The sequence below is a fragment of the Benincasa hispida genome, chromosome 7 (genome assembly GCF_027475165.1).
Source record: "Benincasa hispida cultivar pf3 chromosome 7, pf3_genome.v1.1, whole genome shotgun sequence".
NCBI lineage: Eukaryota > Viridiplantae > Streptophyta > Magnoliopsida > Cucurbitales > Cucurbitaceae > Benincasa > Benincasa hispida.
The window spans coordinates 56,475,389-56,501,414 of NC_143484.1; the positions used below are offsets into that span (position 1 = coordinate 56,475,389).

A 26,026-nucleotide genomic window follows, 5' to 3' on the forward strand; every position below is an offset into this window, starting at 1 on the left:
TACGTTTTGGGCAATAAAATCTGAGAATGCGTTTCTTACTTTAAAAAGTTTGAAAAGAAAAGGAAAAGGAAAAGTCGGATATTATCTTATCGGAAAAGAATAAGGATATGTACAAAAAAAACGAAGAAGAGGGGTAAAATGGTAATTTAGGGATGGAAGTTGAAAATCCTTGCAATCCAATCCGATTGAGAACGAAACCGAGGGGAAGAGGGTTGGTCAAAAACAACAAAGACTCGGCTCAGCGTTGCCAATGATAATAACAAAATTTTCTTTTGGATAATTATCTGTATTTATATACCTTTCTCCTTTTTTCTAACTTCAATCCCTTTATTTTATTTTATTTTTTAATTTTTTTACTCTCTCTTGTGAATGATCGATCAAGCAACCACACCACAGTTTCCTTCTTCAATCTCGATCGCTTCGACCGTGAGTTTTCTTCTCTGTTTTCTTAACTCTTCTTTGATCTGTGTATGGATTTTGGTTAACTCGTTTTTCGGATTACTCTGTTTCTTCTCTCCGGTTGTTGACGAACACGTATGAAGGAGAAAACGGAATTCGATTTCATCTCTTTTTGTTGTTTGTTCTTCTTGTCTTCTATGCGTTTGTGTTTTGCAATTGTTACAGCCATAGCCAGATGTGGTTTGTACTTATTTGGCACGACGTTAATTGTTTTCCTCAGTTGAGATGAGTTTTCTTTCAACTTCTGTTTTTTTCTATGGTTGTGACTTAAAAATAGAATACGTACAAAATTCATTACCTTCTACTCTTTCCTTTGTGGTTTCTCTGCAACCAAACGGCAGTTGGACGCGTTCAAGACGGTCGTCGAACTCTGATTTTTTCTGTTTAGGAAATGAAATTTTGTTTATATATGTATAGTATACGACTTCTTCTTCATTTCATCTTGTGTAATCTGTTCGTTTGGGCTGGGAAATGTGTTTGATCAAATCGTGGTTTAGTGGTTCGTAAATTTATCTTATCTTTTTTTTTCTTCTTTTCTTAATTTAAAATAATCTCTGGTTTGAGTTTCGTTTTCAGATTGTTCTTTGATGTGATTTTGTTCTTTTACACTGAGATCTAGAAATGTAGATGCTGAGTAGTGGCTTTTTTCAACATTCTTGTTGTTTTCTTTGCTCTTTTGCATATACAGACAGACGCGGTCACACATCTCACTCGCGAAGCTTAAACTTCACGGTTCATCATTTCGTAGTTTTACAGATGTCATAGATGATTTCTTCATTTTGATTTGTTTTTAATGTTATTAATTAGCGATCCTCAACATTTTTTCTATTTGGTCTTTTCGTTCAAATAAACTTTATTGGTGGATCGGACAGATTTACTGTGCGTATAGCTGGAAAAAGTAGTTGGCAGATTTTAATTGGATTCGAAATTCCTGATTGGAAGCTTGTTTTGTTCTCCCTTCCTTCATCCAGAAGAGTAAAGTTAATGCATGCATTATTATATGCCAGCGAGAAAATTTTCCTTTGCTATATATTTTCACATTTTTTTTAATATGACTGCCTTGGAAATGAGTGACAGAGTGACAGAGTAATACTAAGGACGAAGTGACTTGGAATGAATAATTGCAATCATCAATATCTATGTGCCACTGTTTGGGATTATGAATGACTCCAGCCTGCGGCCTGCCTGTATAAGGGTTCTCTCAACGGTAAAACGCGTTGCGTTGTAGAAGTATTATTATGCCGAGTGGCTACGATACATAAAGCCTTAAAACTACAGAGAACTTCCTACCCATGTATTGCTGTTTGTGAGACATCAGTGCCTTTTAGCAAATTAATTTTTGGATTGGTTTGTATCATTGTTCCTTTTTTGAATGCTATATAATCTTTTTTCTTGTTCCCTATCTATGAATCATCTCGTTTTCTGATGATAATTAGCTAGTATACTTTCTTCTATGGCCTCTGCTGTTTTATGGTTGATTTGGTTAGTTGCAGTTTCACTCTTGCTGTTGTAATTGTTTTTTAGATATCGATTCTAGTTTTCTAGCACATTTAGTTCGTGCCCACTTGATTCACTACTTGGGTGCTCAGAATTTCTGATCTAGCATATTGCGATTCTAGTTTTGTAGTACATACAGTTCGTGATTTTTTGTTGCCTTTATATGGGTTTGAGGGTACTTGCACTTTACTTGCAGATCAAGTTCTTGTCTTTCTGTTTTCATCCGTATGATTGGCTATTAAGAGGAAAAGATTGAGGAAACTCATGGCATCAAGATCAACCACAAACTTTTTGGACCTGGCTTCTGGAGATTTACTGGATGTCCCTCGTACACCCAGGTCCCTGCCACGGGTAATGACTGTTCCTGGAATTATTTCTGAACTGGATGATTATGGGAGTAATGATGGAGATTCGGAGTCTTCATCTGTATGCCGTGAGCGGAAAATCATAGTTGCGAACATGTTGCCCTTGCACGCTAAAAAAGATGGGCAATCTGGCAAATGGTGCTTCAGTTTAGATGAGGACTCACTTTTATTGCAGCTCAAGAATGGGTTTTCACCTGAGATGGAGGTTATATACATTGGCTCCCTCAAGGTTGAAATCGACGCCAGCGAACAGGAAGAGGTTGCTCAGAAGCTGTTCGACAATTTTAACTGTGTACCTACATTTCTTCCTTCTGATCTCCAGAAAAACTTTTATCTTGGGTTTTGCAAACAGCAGCTATGGCCCTTATTCCATTACATGCTACCCATGTGCCCAGAGCACGGTGATCGCTTCGATCGGCAGCTTTGGCAAGCCTATGTTTCTGCGAATAAAATATTTGCTGATAAGGTGATGGAAATCATCAATCCTGAGGAAGATTCTGTTTGGGTTCATGATTATCATTTAATGGTTCTTCCAACGTTCCTGAGAAAGCGCTACAATCGAGTTAAACTTGGATTTTTTCTGCATAGTCCGTTTCCGTCATCAGAAATCTATCGAACTTTACCAGTTCGGGATGAGATTCTCCGTGGCCTATTAAACTGTGATCTACTTGGTTTTCATACGTTTGATTATGCCCGACACTTCCTCTCCTGCTGCAGCAGAATGTTGGGCTTGGACTATGAATCCAAGCGGGGACATATTGGACTAGATTATTATGGTCGCACGGTATATATCAAAATTCTACCTGTAGGAATTCACATGGGTCGGTTGGAATCAGTGATGAATCTTCCATCTACATTTGCTAAAGTCAAAGAAATTCGAGATCAGTTCATGGGGAAGAAATTAATTCTTGGTATTGATGACATGGACATTTTTAAGGGTATAAGCCTGAAGCTTCTCGCTGTGGAACAGCTTTTACGGCAACATCCTGCATTACGGGGCAAAATAGTCCTGGTTCAAATAGTGAACCCTGCAAGGGGTTCAGGGAAAGATGTACATGAAGCTCAGAAGGAAACCTACTTGGCTGCTGAAAGGATCAATGAAGCTTACGGTTCAAATAACTACAAACCAGTAATTCTGATTGATCGCCCAGTCCCACGGTTTGAGAAGACTGCTTATTATGCTTTAGCAGAATGCTGCATAGTGAGTGCTGTAAGGGATGGCATGAATTTGGTTCCATACAAGTATATTGTTTGCAGGCAAGGAACTCCTCTTATGGATGAGGCTATGGGCTTACAAATTGGTTCTCCTCGGACGAGTATGCTTGTAGTGTCTGAGTTTATTGGTTGCTCACCCTCTTTAAGTGGAGCTATCAGGGTTAACCCTTGGGACATTGATGCTGTTGCTGATGCCTTGGAACTAGCCATAACTATCCAGGAGTCAGAGAAGCAGCTGCGACATGAAAAACATTATCGATATGTCAGTTCCCACGATATAGGATACTGGTCTCGTAGTTTTATGCAAGATTTAGACAGAGCATGTCAAGATCACTATAGTAAACGGTGCTGGGGAATTGGCCTGGGTCTGCGTTTTAGAGTTGTTTCTCTTTCTCCTGGGTTTAGGAAGTTAACTATTGATCACATTGTCTCAGCTTATAAAAGAACTCATCGAAGAGCGATATTTTTGGATTACGATGGCACTATCATTTCACAAAGCTCTATAATTAAGACACCAAGCCCTGAAATTATCTCTATCTTGACTACGCTTTGCAATGACCCTTGTAACACTGTCTTCATTGTTAGTGGGAGGGGGAGAAGTTCTTTAGGCCAGTGGTTTGCCTCTTGTGAGATGTTGGGGATTGCAGCAGAACATGGGTACTTCATAAGGTATTTGATCAAAATGTTCGATTCATGTTAAGCTTCTTGTAGTGCAAGTTTCTTGGGGTCGAATTTTAAAGCTTCTTACTTTTTGCAGGTGGGGTGGAACTTCAGAATGGGAAACCAGTCCGTTGTCTTCTGATCTAGATTGGATTAAAATTGTAGAGCCAGTGATGAAATTATATACAGAAGCAACAGATGGCTCGTGCATAGAACCCAAAGAGAGTGCTTTAGTCTGGCATCATCAAGATGCCGATTCTGACTTTGGATCCTGTCAAGCCAAGGAATTGCTGGATCATCTAGAAAACGTACTTGCCAACGAACCAGCAGTTGTTAAACGGGGCCAACATATTGTTGAAGTGAAGCCACAGGTATTTATTCATGGGGCAGTTGCAAATATAACAATCATGCCCAAAGTATTTGATGCAAAATAATTTGCAAATATAATAAAATTTTGATTTTGTTTTCGAAATTTATCTGTGATAGATCATATCGCTAGTAGGGGTTTATCAGTCATGGACTATATCACTGATAGGCAATATTGCTATACACTTAATTATTATCCCTAAAAGTGCTACTCAATCAATTACCCTTTATTTTTATCTTATCTTATCAAATTAGCATATCTCCATTCGAATATCTAGTTGAGCTGTTTGTTACTTGCAGGGAGTAAGCAAAGGTTTGGTCGCAGAAAAGGTTCTCTCGAGAATGGTGGATAGTGGAAGACCACCTGATTTCGTGATGTGCATTGGAGATGATAGATCAGATGAAGATATGTTCGAGAGCATATTAAGCACAGTCTCCAGTCCCTCGCTGCCTTCCGCTCCCGAAATTTTTGCCTGTACAGTTGGGCGAAAGCCAAGCAAGGCCAAGTTTTACCTCGACGACACTTCCGATGTCGTGAAATTGCTGCAGTGCCTTGCCTCTTCATCACGTCCAAGACCTCGGCAACTACCACAGATGCGTGTTTCTTTTGAGAGTGTTTTTTGAATTGAGGAATAGTTGCATCATTGAAGTGCTTGCTGCTGCATCTTGATGGAAGCCATACGATTTGATGAAGGTAGTGGATGGTGACCATTCTCTCAATCCACACTCATACTTGCTTTTTTCAAGGAATCCCATGTGAGAATTACGTTTGGAGTTTGGTTACGGGCATGGTAAGGGCTTGCTGATGCAGTTTTCTGCTGCTTAATCAGCAGCACTTGAGCCGGTTTTATTAACTTGGAAGAGAGATATTGGTGTTTTTCGTCAATATCCTTAAGAACTAGAGTTTCCTCTTGTAAATAATAACATTTATTAACTTCTGACGCCCCACTAAAATTGTCCTCTCCTTGAGATGATGTCAATAGTGGAGCGTTTTATATACGGTGTAGGGGGCAGCATTAACTTGTATAGTTTCAAAAACTTTCTTGGCCACATTGCATAAAGTCTGATTTGATGCTCATTTTTTTTCTTTGTGATTCTTTAGTTGCAGCGGTAAATTATAGCTTTTTATTGTTGAAAAGCTTCTATAAGTTGTATTTGTTGTGTGTGTAATGATATGTTTGCAACTTGCTTGGAAGGTTAGTAGCCTACAAGAATGTGACTGTTGTTTAGATTTGCAATAATTCCTCATCATAGGTTTTTCTTATTTAGTTATTCTCACCGATGTTCTTCTTTCTTCTTCTTTAATCGAATTTTCAAGTGATTTCAATTAAAATGTATCAGAGTGTGACTAATTGGATTTCAAATTGGATAGATTGTGATAGAGTTCTATCACTGCCTATCACTATCCATATCTATTATCGATAAACAGTGATAGAGTTATGTTCATGTCCATCTACTGATTATAATTTAACTATATGGTTAATTGGAATGCAAATGGTATAGATTGTGATTATATCTCTGTCTAGTCTACACTGATAGACAGTGATATAGTTCTATCACTGTCTATCTGACAGATTTTTATCTATGTATAGAGTTATATAATTTTGCAATTTACTTTTTGTATATGTTCTCGTTTATTTATTTGTTCTTCTCTATTTTTTTTATTTGTTTGTGTGAAGATGTACATATAATTTAAATATCAATGGTGGACATTGATGGACATTGATAGATATTAATAGAAGTCTATCATTTGTCTATAAATATTAGAGGAAACAAAACAAGTATTTTAATAGAAAAACCAAACCTTTTCTTTTTCTTTAGTTTGCATATGATCATCCTCTAACACTTGTGTTTTTCGGACTTCTAAATCAATAATTGGAATAGGTTCCGACTCTTCTATTTTAAGTTGTTGAGTTTGGATGTTAGAATCCTAGAAAAAAAATAAAAAATGAAACACAAAGTTAATGAAACGATAAGATCCCTATAACAAAAAACTCAAATCAAACATAAAGATAATGACAAAGAGAAATAATAAAGAGCGATGGGTGTGTATCATTGTCTATCAGTTCAAAAACTTGTACATAGACTTTTTCTTCATTTATGCTTTTCATTTTCAATTTCAATCTACAGGAAAAAGAAATTTTATAATTAGTAAAAGTATAGTTACAATTAAAAACTAAAATACCACATACCAAAGACTTACTCTAGATGTATAATTTGTTGCATACTCCGCAATCTCATCAAGATTACTGTCTTGTTCCATCAGTTCAGGCTCTTTTCATGCTCTTATGGAAGATTTTGTGCAAGGTTTTTATATGGAAGTCTATCCTTTAGGCCATTCATAAATGTTTTTAACAAACTTAATATTTCTTTTTGTCCTTGTTTCAGTTCTTTTTGTTCTTCTTGTATTCTCTTTTGGCCTTCTTTTAGTTCTTGGATTTCTTCAATGCTTCTTTTCACAATCACATTTTTTCTTCCTTTTTCTTCAATCAACTCCTCAAGTCCTTTATTTCCCTTTTCCCTTTCTTTTTCTTTTTGCTTGTCATCCATCCCCTTCTTCTCCATTTTAATGAAATATTGCATGATATATGATTTAGATTATGGAACCATACAAAATTACTACACATGTTAAATTATTAAAAAACAATATTAGCATCTTTGTGATTGTGATAGACATTGATAGTAATCTGTCGTTATCTATCAAAGATAGATTGATAGACTTCTAGCACTGCTTATCAGTGGTAGGCAGTGACAACTTTCTATCATTATCTATTATCGATAAATAATGATAGATTACTACTACTTTTTTCTATCAAACAAGTGATATACAAGTGCAAATAAAATGAAAAAAAATGGAAATAAGGAATTACTTACGTCATTTGTTTCGAATATGTTTTGAACACGGGTATGCACGGTTCGGTTTGGTCTAGTTTTGGGTCGAGCTAGGGACCGAACCGAACCCCTCGATTCACAGTGAAGAAGAATTGTAGGGAACCAATTTTCATCGGTTTCAATTTGGTTATAACCGATTTGTTCATTTTTTTCATTTCCTTTTCTAATTTCCTTTTTATTATTTTTTTTAATTTCATATTTACGGGAAAAAAAAGAGAAGAAAATCAAAGACACCCACCATAACTCAATTGAAGACACTAAATGACATAAGATTTTTAATATTTTTTTCGACAACAAATTTCAACTAAAATAATATTAAAGTGCTCATATTTATAAAAAAGCCATATCCAAACCAGAAAAAATACCTGAGGTGGAAGATGGACTTGAATGTTGGAAAAGAATGAAGAACGGTTGGACTGATGAGCGGCTGATGGTGAAGAATGAAGGAGGTCAGAGGAGATGTTGACGACGAAGAATGACAAGGAGAAGAATGGTGGGTGATGACGAAGAATGATGACTGACAGCGAAGAATGACGAGCGACGACTGACGAGGAGAAGCTGGCGACAATGACGTGGATGAAGACTGTATAGGAGAAGAAAAGGAGGGTCAAAGGAGATTGAGAAGATGATGATATGTTTGGTTAAGAGTTTTTTATTTTTTTTAAGTTGGGCTGAGTAACTATGACATAAAAAGATGGACCCTAAAAAGATAAGAATAAGATTGGGCTGGGGTGGGCTCATTTGGGCTGACAGAATAATATCCATACATACACACACATATATATATATCGGTTCGGTTTGATTTTCCATGATTTTTTGGGATTGTGAACCATGGACCAACCTGAACTCCTCGATTTTGGTATACAGTGAACCGTCGGTTGTATTTTTTTAAAAAAATCAGACCAAACCAACCGGTTCAGTTTGGTCGCGATTTTGGGTGGTTCATACACACCCCTAGTTTTTGGTGCATGATTCTCAACTCATCTTATTGCATACTTTCCCATCTTTCATTCTTGGACCTTGGTTAGAATTTTTTCTTCCAAAAGATGAAAGTTTTGGAATTATTTCAAAAGCCCAATACACTAATACTAATGAGAATCCTTATAAGTAGACAACATCCTTCTCTATATAAGAAGCTTTCTTGAAGAATTCATACGTCAGGTTATACGACAATCTTTCCCCTGGATATTCTTACAACTGTTGTTCATTGTCCATAATATACAAGTGTTTCCAATTAGTTTTGTTGTTTTGTTGTGTTGTTGCATGGGGACTAAAATACTCTCCAAGATGTAAAGGTTTTGCTGGTTTAACCTTAACTATGTGATTTTTATAATCACGTAACATTTTGAATGTTCTGTCTAGATCACCCTTAGTGACCTTATAATCATGAAGGAAGAAAACATTCTTAAGTTCTAATACATGACCTCCTTTTCCTAAATCCACCATAGGGAAGTCATGTCCTTTTAATCTTGTTATTAAACAAAAATCTTTCAACCTGAATCCTGCTATATGCCCATTAAAAATAAAAGCCAAAGACATTTGGCTTCTTGGAAAGATTTGTCTTCGCATTAGGTAGTTCAATAGTTGTGTAGAAATTTTTTCCATTTTAAGGTTAAGAAAATGTCCAAAAGGACTATTTCTAACTTTATCTAAACATTATTCATCTAATTTATTTTTTTTTATTATTTGCAAAACTTCTAGATCTACGTATATTGTGACAATTTTTGTTGGGATCCTATATGATGAATTTATATTCCACCTGTTGAAAAGATATATTAAAACAATATGTCAGCTAGTATATTTTCAATAACATTAATTATTGTATGTATCATAGGAAACTAGGAACAAAACTTCTTTATCTATTCTGTATTAATAAACATTGATAGTGTTTTATCATTGTTTATCAGTGATAAACAGTGATAGTATTCATTCAATGTCTATCACAGATAGGCATATTGATAGTAATCTATCAGTTTGATTTATATCTCCAATTTATTCCTTCCCATATGAGGTAAAATAAAAATTCTAAACAACACAAGACTAGTGCAATTGAAACCATGAAATCAATCCTATAAGTAAACTACATGGTCATATCTTTTAATACAATTACCCTTATTCTCAATGATTACAACAACAAGAACACACAGTTGCAAATAATATATTGAACAGAGCGCTTTTCATTTCGAGAACGAAAAGTCGATATAAACTCAAAACAAAACAAATATCAAAACACCAAACCAACTAACCAACCCTGTACACAATCCAGTAACTAGCCTTCAACTAAACATATCCAAATGAAAATATATCTATCATTGAGCAAACAAGCAAGATATCAATACTGAAGACATATTTATCCCTCTCTATCAATACAAATGTGTAGTGAACACTACTACTATCTATCATAAATAGACATTGATATTAGTCTATCACTGATAGACAGTGATAAACACTTTCAATGCCTATCATAGATAGACACTAATAGTAGTCTATCACTGTCTATCATAGATAGACATCGATAGAACACTATCCTATATATCAATTGTTAATTGTAAAGTCTTTATTCTGATATAAAATGGGATTGTTTTTATTATAAAACACGAATAAAATCAAGCGTAGAAGCAAGATGTCGGTAATGAAAATATATATAAACGAAAACATATCTATTATTGAGCAAATAAGCAAACAAGCAAGAGATGTGTAATAAAAACATATCTATAATGATACATAGTGATAGAATACTATTGAGGTCTATCCTTGATTGATAAGGTAGTGGTTTATCACTATATATCTCATAGATATACCATGATAAAACACTATCACTATCTATCACAAGGTTAGTATTAAGAACTATACCTTTGTTTCTACTTCCTAATTTTTCTTTTCTGATTTTATTTTTTTCCTATCGATGATTCACCTTTTCCTATTTTCCCTTCCTTATTTTTTGTCATCTATTAAAAGAATTTAGGTTTAATAAGTATGAACAAATATGATTTTATTATTGGACTAAATGGTGATAGGTTTGATAAAAGAAAAGCATTAGTAATAACCTTGAGGAGTTGATATGTCACCGATAGATTGTAATCCTTTGCTGATAGTAGCAAAAATGAAATTATAAGCAGAAAAGAAACACCAAAACGAAATAACCAGGATCAGTTCCCGAGAAATCCCAATCACCAGAGGATGTCAAAAGAGGCGACGTTGGTTACTGATAGTATGGAGGAAGTCACTGCTACTCACCTACAACGACTTCAAAGTAATCAATCGTAATGAAAATACACTACAAGAAATCACACTTCTCCCGATGTATGAAATCACCAGGAAATGGTGGAAAACGTGTTAGGAGATCGTTTCCCGACGACGTACTAATCGTCGGGAGTTTGGTCGGGAGAAATTCGTCGGAGTAGAACTCCCGGCGCCTAATATAGGGCATCGGGAGTTATAGGAACTCTCGAAGGGTAATATACGTCATCGAGTTCCACTAACTCCCGACGGTCTCTTCTATTCGTTGGGAGTTCCATTAACTCTTGATAGCTCAGTAGTTCGTGGGGAGTTCTATAACTCCCGACGGACTCTTTCTTCATCGGGAGTTCCACTAACTCCCGACGGTACCTTCTTTGCGTCGACCGTTTCTTTAATGGTTGAATATTGACTTTTAAAATTATTTAATTTGTAATTTGTAATTTTTTTTAATTTGATCTGAATAACCTGTAAAGCATCATTAACCAACTTAAACAGATTCACATAATAAATAAAACAAACAAAGCGAAGTCTATACTATAACAAATAAAAGAAAAGTTACAAGATAGTTTATAAAAGAAATTTGTCTTCAGAAATACATAAAAGAAATAAGATGAAAACTACGTTAAGAAATATGTATTCAGAAATATAGAGAGAGAAAAAACGTCTGGAACATAGCATTTTCAACAATCTTCCAACCTCATCTCCGAACAGCATCCTGCAACAAAATAAAAAACTTATAGAAAAAAACAAAACAAAAAAAAAACTCCAAGTTTAACTCCAAAATGAGTATCACACAACTCAACTCACCCTCCACAACATATTCAAATTTCATAAACAAGAACGAACACACAAAAAACTCAAACTTCCCCCTAAAACAATCTAAACCAAACTCGACTCACCCCCCACAACACGTTCAAACTTCATAAACATCCATAAACGATTATAATCGAACTCTACCCACATCCACAATATTCAAACTTCATAAACATCAACGAACACACAAACTTTATGGAAAATTTGTACATATGACCCATTTTTTGGATCCAAAATGTCAAATGACCCAATTTTTTTAAAAATAATGTCAATTGACCCGTTACTGACATCATGCCATACCAAATTACATAAATGCTCTCACCTCTTTGTCTTCTTACCCTTTTATTGAAAACGAAAACTAAACTAAAACTCTTCCACTGTCGCCGACAAATTGAATCTTATTGGTAAGTGAATTCAATCTGTGCCAATTATGTCTTAAACTGATCGATAATGGGGATAGGGTGGGTCCTTCTGTAGTTTTATGTGTGTTCTAAGGTTGAAGACAAGTAGAAAGAAAGAATGTGATTAAGATAAATGAGAGCAAAATCAGTGAGAGCAATACTAAAGAGAGTGAGACTAGTGAGACAATGTTTAAAGAGAGAGCAAAAAAGAGAGAGAGAGCGAGAAAGAGAAAAAGGGGGAGAGAGTGAGAGAGAGAGCGCGAGAGAGAAAAAAACATAAAGTAAGGGGGAAAAAAACATTCCAATGAAAAGTATCAAAATTTGATCGAAGGTGGAAATGAAATTATCTTATGACAATATATTAGGTCAAAATTTTCTAGCCTCTCTCGCTCTCTTTCTCTTTCTCTCTCTCTCTCTCGCTCTCTCTCCCTTTTGCTCCCTCTCGGTCTCGCTCCTTTTTTAGGAAAGATTTTCTTTAGATATTATCTCACTAGTCTTGCTCTCTCTAGTATTGCTCTCGCGAGTTTCGCTCTCTCTAGTGTCGCTCTCTAATGTTGCTCTCACCGATTTCACTCACACTTATCTCACTCACATTCTTTCTTTCTACTCGTCTTCAACCTCAAAACACATCGAAAACCAAAAAAGCAAACAAAAAAAAAACCCATAGATTCACAATATTTCTAAACCCCATAATGACCCACCCTACAAGTTCAACTCCAAAACGATTATAATTGAACTCTACCACCCCCATAACATTCAAACTTCATAAATATCAACAAACAACAAACTTCATAAACATCTATGAACACACAAAAACTCCAAGTTTAATGTCAAAACAAGTATAACCAAACTCTACCCACCCCTCCATGACATTCCCGACGATAATAGACAAACACACAATAACGACAAAAAACACATCAAAATCCAGTTGTTTGACTACCATAACTGTAGGATAGCCAACAATTCTTTATCATAAAGCTACTAGTAAGACATAACTACTTTGCTACCTTAACTGTAGGATAGCAATATATTAGACAACTAAATAATGAAGTAATCATACCTACTTCGATGGCCCTCATCTCTGCGATTGAATCATGTTTTTAATCATTTTGTTTTCATTTCTTCTATTTATCTTGCATGATCCTCTCATTTGTTTTTTAACGTCTTCAAGTTTCTTAATCCTTGACTGAGACTGTTCGAAATTGGCTCTCAATTCCCTCACCTTCCTATCCATTCCTTGAGTAGATGACAAACTCGATGAGTTGCTACCTCTTCTTGACTTAGGTTTAGCGCCCCAACCTAGACCTTTTGAATATCCGAGTCGTCTACCCAAAACCGTCTCACAGATTTCCTCTGTTAGTGGTTGGGAACTTTCTAGAATGAGGTTAGATTGTAATTCTAATATTTGATTATGGACATATTAATTAAATGTGCAAGTACGAACGACTGAAGTTAGAAATGAAAAACAAGACAAAAGTAAAACAAATATGGTTACTGTTAAAAATAAAAGAGTAGGGAAAAGAATAACAACACAGTTACGTGGAAACCCTAATACAGGGAGAAAAACCACGATATAGAGACTTTTCTTATTAGTTTAATCTGATACACTGAATACACAAGGACACACTGTATAAATAGACAGTAGGAAACCCTAGGGGTCTACACAATTACATAAACGCCCTTAGGTTAATAACCTCATTTTCAACACTCTCCCTCAAGTTGGAGCATAAATATTGACAAGGCCCAACTTGCTTATACAATAATCAAAGCTTTGTCTCAGTAACCCTTTTGTAAGTACATCAGCAACTTGTTGATTTGAAGGAATATAAGGGATGCATATGTTTCCACTGTCTAACCTCTCCTTAATGAAATGTCTGTCTATCTCTACATGTTTAGTTCTGTCGTGTTGAACTAGGTTATTTGCAATACTGACGGTAGCTTTATTGTCACGAATCAATTTCATCAGAAGCTCATTATCTTGCTGGTGATCTGATAATACTTTATTCAACCAAATTTCTTCAGAAATCTCTAGACTCATGACCCCATACTCAGCCTCAGCACTACTTCTAACAACAACTCCTTGTTTCTTACTTCTCCAGGTGACTAGATTACCCCATACAAACATACAATACCTAGACATCGATTTTCTATCAATAACAGGCCCTACCCAGTCAGAATCAGTGTAGGCTTCAACAGATCGTTTATTGGTCTTTCTGAACAGACCTTTACCAGGAGTTCCTTTCAAATACCGTAGGATACGTTCAACTGCTGTCATATGATCCTCACAAGGAACTTGGATAAACTAACTCACAACACTTACTGCATAAGAAATATCTGGTCTTGTGTGAGACAAGTATATCAACTTCCCGACTAACCGCTGATACCTTTCTTTATTAACAGGAACCCTATCATTCTTATCACTAGGCTTCACATTGTACTCTACTGATGTGTCAACAGGTTTACACCCAGTCATGCCTGTTTCTTGTAGTAAGTCCAGAGTATATTTTCGTTGAGAGACTGATATACCTTCTTTTGAGCGAGTCACTTCCATTCCTAGGAAGTATCTTAGCTTCCCAAGGTCTTTAATTTCAAATTCTCGGGCCATCTCTATTTTGAGCCTCATGATCTCTGCATCATCATCCCCAGATAAAACAATGTCATCAGCATAGACAATAAGAACAACTATCTTCCCCCATGTCGATCTTTTTATAAAAAGAGTGTGATCAGAATGCCCCTGAACATACCCCTATGCTTTCATAAAAGTTGTGAACCTGTCAAACCAGGCCCTTCGAGACTGTTTCAATCCATATAGTGACTTCCTCAATCTACACACCTTGTTTTTTTAATTGACTCTCGAACCCAGGAGGGGGACTCATATAGACTTCCTCTTCAAGTTCCCCATTCAAAAAATCATTTTTAACATTAAGTTGGTGTAGAGGCCAATCTTTATTCACAGCAACTGACAAGAGAACTCGGATAGTGTTAAGTTTAGCCACAGGAGAAAAAGTTTCAGAATAATCTACTTCATAGGTTTGAGTAAAGCCTCTTGCAACGAGGCTAGCCTTGTACCAGTCAATCGTCCTATCTGACTTGTATTTTATAGTAAACACCCATTTACATCCAACTGTCTTATGCCCTTCAGTCAAAGCCACCTGTTCCCAAGTTCCATTGTTCTCGAGAGCTCTTATTTCTTCCATAACAGCAGACCACCATTCTGGTTTTTCCATTGCAACACTTATGTCATTTGGAACCACCTCAGTGTCCAAACTAGTAGTGAATGCTTTGAACTCGGATATCATATTACTATACGTCATGTAACTATGCATAGGGTATTTAGTACATGAATGAGTGCTTTTCCTCAGAGCTATTGGAAGATCAAGCGATGCATCACGTTCTTTCACCTCTCCAGGCTCCTCACCATGATCAACTATCTGTGTATCAGAAATTTCAGTAGTATCCTCCACATCATCATTAGCAATAATCATTTCATTCTCTGCAGTTTCCCCTTTTGTCACTCTTTCAGTATTACTGCTTCCTTCTCCCTTGTCTTTCCTGCCTTCATCAGTCTCTATACATACATCAACATCATTAATTTTAGGAATATACGTACCTGGACTTGATGGCGGGTCTGACTCTTGCATTGGAGCCGACAGTTTTAGTTCAACAGGTGACACTTCTTCCTTCATGAAATTCTTCCTATAGTAAGTTTTCCAAGGAACTTGGTTGGTAGGAAGGACCAGACTATCATGCTTAGAACTAGGTTTAGACAAGGTTTGAATGGAAGCTGACTCTGAGGGAATAGCATAAGATGACCAGTTAGTCTCTTCATTCATATTCTCCCCCTGAAGATGACTAACAGGGAAAAACGACTGATCATCGAGGAAGGTGACATCCATGGAGACATAGTACTTACGAGATGACGGGTGATAGCACTTATATCCACGTTGATAGAGTGGATATCCAACAAAGACATATTCTGAGCACGAGGAGTAAATTTTGTGCGATTTGGACCATGGGAGTGAACAAAAGCAACACAACCAAAAACCCGAAGAGAAACATCGGAGATTAACCGAGTGTTTAGGAAGGACTCTTTAAAAGTTCTAAAGAAGTATGAAGATTAAGAATATGAGAGGGCATCCGATTAATGAGATGGGCAGCAGTGAGAACTACATCCTCCCACAGGTATGACAGAAAAGTGGCAGATAACATAAGAGATCGAGCTACTTTAACCAGATGACGATTTTTCCGCTTAGCAACTCCATTTTGTTGTGGAGTATAAGCACACGAGCTCTAATGGACAATACCCTTAGAAACAAGAAAATCCCTGAAGGAGGTATTGAAGAATTCCCGTTCATTATCATTTCATAAAATTCCAATCTTTGTTTTGAACCGAGTTTCGACAGGTGTATAGAATTGTTGGAAAATAGATGACACTTCAGATTTGTCAGTGAGGAGGAAGACCCAAGTAAGACGGGTGTGATCATCTATAAATGTGACAAACCACTGTTTTCTAGTGGAAGTGGTAACTGACGAAGGGACCCATACATCACTATGAACAAGGGAAAAAGGACTCGAGGGTTTATAAGGTTGGGATCGGAAAGAAACACGACTTTGCTTGGCACGAATACACACATCACAATTTAAAGAAGAAACATTAACATTGCAAAATAAATGTGGAAAAAAATACTTTATATATTGAAAATTCGGATGTCCTAAACGGAAATACCATAACATAAAGTCATTTTTAGAAACAGAGAAATTTAACGACATAAACCCAGTTTGATGATTATCTCTAGAGGAAGTTTCTTCAGAAAGGAAGTAGAGTCCCCTATCGTGCCAGGCAGTGCCAATCGTTATCCCTGATTTCAGATCCTGAAACAAAACGGAATCTGGTGAGAAAATTGCTTTATACTTCAAATCCCTTGTAATTTTACTGACAGACAATAGATTATAAGTGATCTTAGACACATGTAAAGTATCACGCAAAATTAAACCGTTAAATGGGGAGATATGGCCTTTCCCCACAACAGGGCAAAAGACCCGTCTGTAATGCGAATACACTCATTTCCAACACTTGGGTTATATGACATAAATAATTCTGAAGAATTCGTAAGATGATTTGTGGCCCCTGAGTCAACAATCCATGGTTTGTTTACCATTTATACTAATAAGGCTAAATGAAGGGAGATTACCTGACTGTGCAATAGCACTCACCCCAACCGTACTCTTACTGTCAACGGAAGATTGTTTCTGAGACTATTCATCTGCTGATTCACTTACCAGGGCACGACCGGTGTTAGATTTGTCATGAGACTATCGTCGCCTGCTGTTTGAAGGTTTCCCGTGCAATTTCCAACACTGGTCCTTTGTGTGTCAGAGCTTCTTACAATGTTCACACATAGGTGGGGTTTTTTTTTTTTTTTTTTTATCGTCATCAGCACTAAACGACTTTGTGACAAAGGCAGCTGCATCAGTTGTAGGAATGGGATTATAAATGGCGCACGACCGATCCACTTCCAGCCGTATTTCAGAGCAGACTGCTCTGAGTGAAGGAGTCGGGCGCTGGCTCAATATCCAACTACGGACACCATCAAATTTAGGATTTAATCCAACCAAGAACACATACACACGGTCTGCCTTTTCGATTTTCAAGTATTAGGCCCCATCTTGTGCACAGTTTTAGACAATCTCTCGACACAGATCCATCTCTTACCACAACATTGATAGTTTGTTAAAATAAGAAGTAACATCCATGGATCCTTGCTTGCATTCATGGACCTGTTTGTGGAACGTATATAGTCGAGAAGCATTCTATCTTTTTTAGTACAAATCTTGCACTACTTCCCAGACATCTCTGGCGGTTACAGCATATAATAGTGGTCTGCCTATTTGAGACTCGATACTATTCACCAAAATAGAGCGTAACAGCGAGTCTTCTCATTTCCAGATTCGTTCTTGTGGATCGCCTGGTGCAGGCTTTGGAATCTCCCCTGTCAGGTACCCAAATTTGTGACGCTCTTCTAAGGCCATTCGGATTGACTGAGACCAAGAGAAATAATCATGGCCATTTAATTTTTCCTCTACAAGAAATTCTACAGAATTGGCCATCGAACCAAATAAATAAGAAACATTTAGCAAAACAGGAAATGAGTTTACCGGGTTCTCTGAATAGACTGGTTGAACCGGATGGGAATTTAAGCCAAACATTGTATCCAAATTTGGAATTTGTTGTTGCAGATAGGCCAATTGTTGTCTCACATCGTCTGGGTAATGGGTCGAACCACAAGCGACTGGAAACGAGGCTACTACTGTCGGTTGGAAAGACATCACCAGCTGAAAGGAGTTCACCAGCGATTGTGAAGAACTCAGCCGACCGGACGATTCCAGATGACCACCAGCTAAAGTGCTTGTCGTTAGGTACTGAATCGCCGACTGATTAATCGCTTCTATCGCTGGCTGGGTAAATCTACGGTAGCATTCACGTTCGCTGGCAGAAGTAGAACAGTCGCGTTCGTGCTTGGCGTTCGCGTTCGACGCGAACCCTTGGAGGTCGATCTAACCTGAAGCGTACCGACAAACTGGCACGACTACGACTGAGGTGGACGTCTGTGACTGCTCGGCAAACTCCGACGGCGCGGAAGGTAGAACCCTGTAACTTGGAACGATCATATCTGTCTGTCGGCGATCTGTCTGTCCGACGATCGGAGTTTCTGTCTGGTGCGGCTGCTTCCACGGACGACGACTCTCCATTGACTACTGTTGGACGGTCGAAAGTAACTCTGGCAAGGCTGCTTGAAAACACTCTTTTACGGCTGCTCGAATAGCTACCTTCATGTCAAAAATTGAAGTTTCATCAATAGAAGATGACTGTGCTTGATTCTCTTTCATTACGGCTAGGGTTTCATCGCCTAGCTCTGATACCATGTTAAAAATAAAAGAGTAGGGAAAAGAATAACAACATAGTTACGTGGAAACCCTAGTACAGGGAGAAAACCATGATATAGAGACTTTTTTTATTATTTTAATCTGATACACTGAATACACAGGAACACACTGTATAAATAGACAGTAGGAAACCTTAGAGGTCTACACAATTACATAAACGCTCCTAGGTTAATAACCCTATTTTCAACAGTTACATGTGCATTTTCAGCTACCTGATTCACGAACTTGCCACCTTTAGAGTGTGTTTTCCTAAATAGGTCACCATGTTCTATTTCTCGACCTTTCTTTGCTTGCAACTTTGATTGAATTTGCTAGAACGACTTCGATCCATATAGGTGGACAAACGATAATTTTTCTCTATTCTTCCTGTTCGTCTTCGATGTTTCCTACATTCAAACAAAAAAAAAAATATTCTATAATAGTAAATGAAGTAAATGATACACGTCCTAAATTATTCTAACCTGAAACGCTTCACTCTCAAAGTGGTCACACAAAAAATACCAATCTTCTAGTCTATTCTTAAGCCAGCTAGGCAAGTTGGCACGTACTTGCTGATGATTGCCATATTTTCTGTAATGTCTGTGCAAATCTGCTCTGAATTCTTTGAATGACTTTTGCATTTTATGTTCTATAAAATGATTAAGTGGTTGACTGGATAAATCAAGCATGAAATGGGGCTACAAAAGAATAAAGGAAGAATTAGCATATATGATGTTCATGACTCTTAACTTACAATTGACTCTAAAAGAATAAACTTATAACTTACCAACAATTGGCTCTTAGCCAATTCTATAAACTCGTTTAGAACCTCAGCAAAAGTACGACATCGTACTAGAAATGTAGATCTGACGTCGACATCAATCGCATTACTAAATCGTACCGAATGTTGAGAAATCGACTTCGTCTCCCCCTCATTTATCTTGATTGGAATTCGTTTATGTATTTTTCCAACTCTATGTTCCGCAAATGCTCGTGTTTCCTCTGAGTGGATACTGAGCTAATATATGAGAAATAAAAAATTTAAAACAGTTTAGGATATATTTCAGTCAACTGAATCTATTTCAAAATACACTAACCTGGAGTGTCACCCATATAAGATCCTGTGTTGCCTATGAAGGAAATCTCAACATGAGGAGATCCTTGAGCAAAAGTGGATTGTCCAAATTCAATTTCGATTGAAGTATAAATTTTACAGTACAACAAATCAATCAAAGTAAATTACAACATGTTTTTCAAATAAAATACATAGTTCAAGGGATATTACCTTTGAAGAACATTTCTTCTTGTATCCCTCAAACGATCATGAACTCTTGGATCAAACAGCAACAAGTACTTGAAGACCTTCTTCAAATGAATCACGGACCCAATGGGAAGAGAACACTACCACTCGGATTCCTTCGTATGCTCAGGGTGAGAACCCAAGAGTGGTGGGCCCTGACTATTTTGGTTAAGAGAGTATTTATGAGTTTGGAGGAGAAGAAGATCGAAGAAGAAACACTATCGCATAGCAAGCTTCTCGATCGTTTAGGCTATCGTGTAGCAAAATATTCCTATCGCAAAGCCTATCGCATAGATAAAAGGCCTTCGCATATGTTCTTTGTTTGTCGTGTAGACTATCACATAGTCTATTTTTTACAATCTTGTTGTTCTCTTTGGTATATTGAAAAGAAAAAAATAATTTTTCCTTTTTATTCCAATTGCCATAAAATTGCATAACCACCCACCAAGGTAGTTTCTTTTTTTTTTTTCTTTTTTTTTTTAAGAAAAAAAAAAGAAAAAAGGATTATTATTCAAAATAATAAATAATATAAATAAATATGATAACCAACTTTTCATATTATATTTATAACCTATAGTTTTAATATTGCATCACATACAATATAAATTATAGTTATTTTTTCTCTATTTTATGACATTTAATATAAATCATATTTATATTAAATTAACAACTATTTAAATCTCATTCAAATATTTATTTCTCCAAATAATGTATCAAATATATTATATCAATTATATCATATATAATTTAATTAATTTAATTATATCGTATATGATTAAATTTCCTCTTATTAATTTGAACAATTCAAATTAACCCAAAAACTGATTCTCAACATAATTCTTTTGAGCTACTAAGGGGACCTTATGGGCCTGTAGCTTGAAACTCCAACAATACGTGAATAATTAATTAAACTCTTTAATTACATTATCCACTATCCGTTAACTGTCAGGCACTCCACTAAAGACTGACAGTTGTACTCATCGCACTACAGATATATTTCTGTGTTTATTGGATATAACCAATCAACAGTGCGATGACCATTCACAAATTGCTCGTAAGTACAGTTGGGCTAAATTACTGTTTTGCTCCTGTAATTACATCTAACTTCTTAAGTACCATTGATTCCTCTAATGAACAATAAATCATAGTCCCATTATGACTAAGTCCTTCCAGGCCAAGAGAGAGCGTGGTCACTATGTTCAAGACCCGGAATCAACCCTTAAAGGAGCAATTTATCTACTTACCCCTGCATCGAGGAAGGAGTGAATTCCATCTTGTGTAGTTAAGTTCCCAATTCCCCAATTAGACGAATCCTCAAAATGGTAGGCTTGTTGAGTTGGTAATCCAGTTACTCTCACCCATACAAACCAAATAACCGCTTTTATGAGCAGGAGTTCACAACTCACTTGGGATTCAAGTCATGTCACCTATGGTCATCCTAGTGATATGTAAGTCTCTATTATCGACGGTGTTATATAAAGAGATAAATCATTTCGTGGTTTGTTCGTATACAAACTCTTTGTATAGGATACCCCCGCTCGCATGTCTCCACATGAATGATCAGGATCATATCATTTGTAGCACTTTACAACATTTGTAACACCTACAAAGCGGATCATACCCATAATGTCACCAGGATAAGGTAACCAACCTTATCCATCAACTACAAACCATTTAGGTTCTTAATTAAACAAGATCTACTTGTATGTCTCTACATGCTTGTTTAAATTTACATAAAATAATCTTGGATCTTAGTTTATTGGATTGAGTATATGCTTATAAAATAACACCTATTTTATTAATAATAATATGTTTATACAAAGTTTACAAACTACGAGATTACAAGGAGATTTAGGACACCAATTCCAACAGCCTAGATATATCTTTTGCTACTAGAATTCTTCATCAGCCTCCTGTTGCCTATTAGGGGTTGACATCGTATCTATACAAACATAAAAAAGACAAAACAGTATAAAATTAATATGAAATACGTGTAAACAGAAAAAGAGAATTGAGTAGATACATGATTACTCATCATCGTCATCTAAATCAAATTATTCATCAACACTTGAATTGTTATTGGAAGATAATTGTTCTTCATCATCGTTTATGAAGTCATCATCGCCATGTCGAATAATTGGACTCTCCACAACTATAGGATCAACGTCAATTATGCATAAAGTAACCTCCTCAATGGTTTCATCCACTCGGACTCCACCAACAATTTTTAGTAAATCCAGTTATTCATTTTCAATATCATCCATTTCTGGTACATCCCATATTCGCTTACTTTGGACTACTTGAACAACTTTTCAATTGCTACCATATTTTATGTCATCAATGTAAAAGACTTGTTGTGCTTAGATAGCAAAGATGAAAAGCTCATAAACATATCAAAAGCACGATGTATTGACCGATTTGTATCCTAAATCCACATGTGTTCTATTACTTTTGTTGTTATCTGTGTCAAACCATCTACACTTGAACATAAAAACACATCTTCTGTTTGCATATTGGAAATTTGATATTTCGTCTACGACATCGTAGAAATTTTATCCACAATTCTGTTCCCACTGATCTCCCTGAACACTAGGACTCCACTATTTTATGTAGCTTGCCGATTATTACGCTCTACAGTGTGAAATCGTACCCCACTAACAATGCATCCATTGTAAGAGTGTACCTTAGACGAAGATCCCATTGCAAGTGAAAAGAAATCATCAGAGAAATTTTCTCTCTCATGTCGTTGTAGAACCTAATAATTAAGTATACATTAAAAATGACTACAAAAAATGAATCATCTCTCAACTTCCAATACTGTATATACCTGAGATTTGAACCAATCGGGAAATTTGTGTTGATGTCTTATATATATAAGTCAGAGGCACTTTGAGCTTCACGACTAATTAACCTCAAGTGTTGCCTAGAAAATCGATCATTTGAAAGTTATATCAAAGAATTTATCCTAGAAATTAGAAATTTAGTTTGAAACGTACTTGCGATAATATGTTATTTCTTTACAATTAATGAGATTGTACCAATGTGCGATACGCTTTTCCTCCGCTGGTGTCCGTAAAGTTGATGCCCCTAATGGTCGTATCCTCTGCCTAAATAATTCAAAATCACCAACTATCTCATGATCGGGAATGTTATCATCATTTCGTTCATCTCAATTGAATCTCGTTTCAATCTCACTTAGATATTGCGAACAGAAGTTCCATGATTCATTCATTACATATGCTTCCGCTATAGACCCCTCAGAACATGCTTCGTTTCGTGCAAATTGTTTTAATATTCGTAAACTTCTTTCAATAGGATACATCCAACTATAACTAATCAGACCCACCACTTTGGTTTCATATGGTAGATAAACAGCAAGGCATACCATTACATCAAAGAAGGCCGACGAAAATATTTTCTCCAACTTACAAAGTATGACTATGATGTCTGCTTGTAGTCAGTTCAAATCACTTACACGTATTGTTTTTGCACATAAGTCACGAAAGAATATACACAATTCAACAATAGCAGTGGATACGTTATTCAATAGGTATGCTCGAATACCAAAATGGAGTAATCTATGAAACAACACATGACAATCGTGTGTTTTTAGTCCCAATATTTTTCCATCTTTGTCATTCACACATCGTGATATGTTAGATACGAATCCATCTGAAAATTTCACTAATTTCAAATACTTACAAAACAAATTTTGTTCATTATTAATTAATGTGTACGATGCATGTGGTTTTATTAATCTATTATTGACTTGTCTCAAATGTAGGTCCTTTCTTATCTTTAAATCTTGTAAGTCTAATCGAGCGTTTGTTGTATCCTTTGTCTTTCCTTCATTATTTAACAATGTGCCCACCAAATTGTCGCATTTTTTTTTCAATATGCATTACATCCAATTTATGTCGTAATAATAGTTTGGACCAATATGGAAGTTGGAAAAAAATATATTTTTCTTAGTCCAGTTTATAATTCGTTTTCTCTTTTTATCTTGCTTTGATGGATGTTTGCTAAGCACAGAAAAGTTTAACATATTTATTTGTTGTAAGATCTCTTCTCCATTTATTACGACTAGAGAAGGTCTACGTACAACTTTTCCATTATGTTGCCTACTTCGATGCCAACTATGATTCTCTGGAAGATAACGTCGATGTCCCATAAATGATATTTTTCCCTTATCCCGAAGGACGAATGATCTTCTTTACATATGAGACATGCTTGATAACCTTTTGTACTCCACCCAGATAGGTCACTGTTCCGTTTAATTCGTGATTCGAGCTTAGGAGTTTATTGTATAAAATAATTTGTAAAAATAAGTTTAAGTATGAATGATGCATTGATGTATCGATGCACTGATGTATTTGTAACGTGTTGATGCGTTAGAGATGTGCAACAGAATGCATGACACTCCTCTATTGACGTTCAAGTTTTCCTAAATCAGATCCAAGTATAAATCCAATTTAGGTTCCTGGTAAGTCCAGGGTCGAACTCATGGATTCAGATTAAAGCTAACGCAAACCTTGCGTTGTACTTGTTGTAGGGATATCCTAAATGTATGGAGAAATGCGTTATTCACACTAAGGTGATGTGTGTGTGTAAGAAGATACAAAAGGGTCGAGTAGAGAATGATGGGCCGTGTGAAAATGGATTTTGATGCAAGTGATATGCGTCGATCTAAGTTAGATGTACACGAACTAGAATATGATGTGAATGAGATGGCTTGTTTATCTCTTTTTATGTGTTAGACTCTATTCGACACTTTTCAATGCGAATATCATACAAGATCTATCTCTAGGATGTATGCGTCAAACACAAGATGCAATAAAACACCAGTGATTCTATCTCTAGATGTACTAGGTGTTCTAACTTGATGCTGACTTACTTATTCTCTCGAATAGTCTAAGCTAAAGATGCTTTTACCAATTGATTTAGTTGGCTTAAGCGTTTGAAATGGAATTTTGCATGAAGTATAGATGCATCTAACATAAACAAGAAATAAACAATGGCAAAGTATGATAGATCAAATATGTGAATTTATAAAGAAATTGATTGTCTTTACAAAACCAATACTTAATCAGATGAAAGGACGAAAGCGATAAGTAAGATGAAATGAAATGAATCAAGCCGCAGAGTACAATCTCTTGTCCTCTTTGGCTCAATTCTAGTTGTGTACAACCACTTGTATAAGAATTGGATGAAGTGTCTCTCTCGAGCTCGACTTCCTCCGCTTCTTGATCAGCGATGATGGTGGTTCTCTTCCCACTTGCTCCTCTCGGCACCACAACACAGCTCTAAAGATATAAAACTAAGACTAAGCTAACACTGAGACTAAAACTGAGAATGAGAACTTGGAACTTCTAAACTTTGAACTCTGGTGGGATTTCTTTAATTTATAGACGTCAATCTTCTCCAGCTTGATGATGGGCAGCATTAGAGTCCACACCCTGGTCAGCTGCCTGGCACTCAGATGCTTTTCAAACGCCGCCCGCTGGAAGTGCCCATGCTTGCAAATGGTGATTTGACACAAACAACCTGAATCAATAAATCTTCCTTGCATTGAATCTCTCTGACGCATGGCCCATGCGTTAGACTTTGTCTGCGACGCTTTTCTTAATCATGCATTAGCCTCTTGTGGAGATCCTACAATGTCATGTGTTAGTGCCGCAGTACTTTAGCAATAAACATTCTTTTGCATGAGTTTGATAATGTTCGAATAAATCCATGCATTTCTTCTAAAAATGATGAGATTTTATCATTAAAGATCCTAATTGTTCCAACTTATGAGCCACAAAAACTTGTACTTCTACAAGTTATCAGTCACCGTACGCAGGGAAGTCATTAATAATCCATAATAAGGTGACATATAGTTGAAAAAACTCACT

The 26,026-nt window shown here is 36.3% G+C and overlaps 1 protein-coding gene across 7 annotated transcripts; it reads left to right on the top strand.

The window, feature by feature from the left end:
- Positions 1-42: 42 nt before the first annotated feature.
- LOC120080878 (putative alpha,alpha-trehalose-phosphate synthase [UDP-forming] 9) lies at positions 43-5,640 on the top strand. Of its 7 annotated transcripts, none has more exons than XM_039035543.2 (5): positions 184-426; positions 1,537-1,666; positions 2,153-4,205; positions 4,294-4,567; positions 4,863-5,640. In XM_039035543.2, the coding sequence occupies exons 3-5, from the start codon at positions 2,221-2,223 to the stop codon at positions 5,184-5,186; spliced, it is 2,583 nt and encodes an 860-aa protein (XP_038891471.1). In that variant the 5' UTR covers positions 184-426; positions 1,537-1,666; positions 2,153-2,220; the 3' UTR covers positions 5,187-5,640. The 7 variants fall into 7 exon arrangements, with proteins under 7 accessions (XP_038891470.1, XP_038891471.1, XP_038891472.1 ...); XM_039035544.2 differs by having other exon boundaries at positions 227-426; positions 1,537-1,806; XM_039035541.2 differs by having other exon boundaries at positions 259-426; positions 1,148-1,666.
- Positions 5,641-26,026: the final 20,386 nt, after the last annotated feature.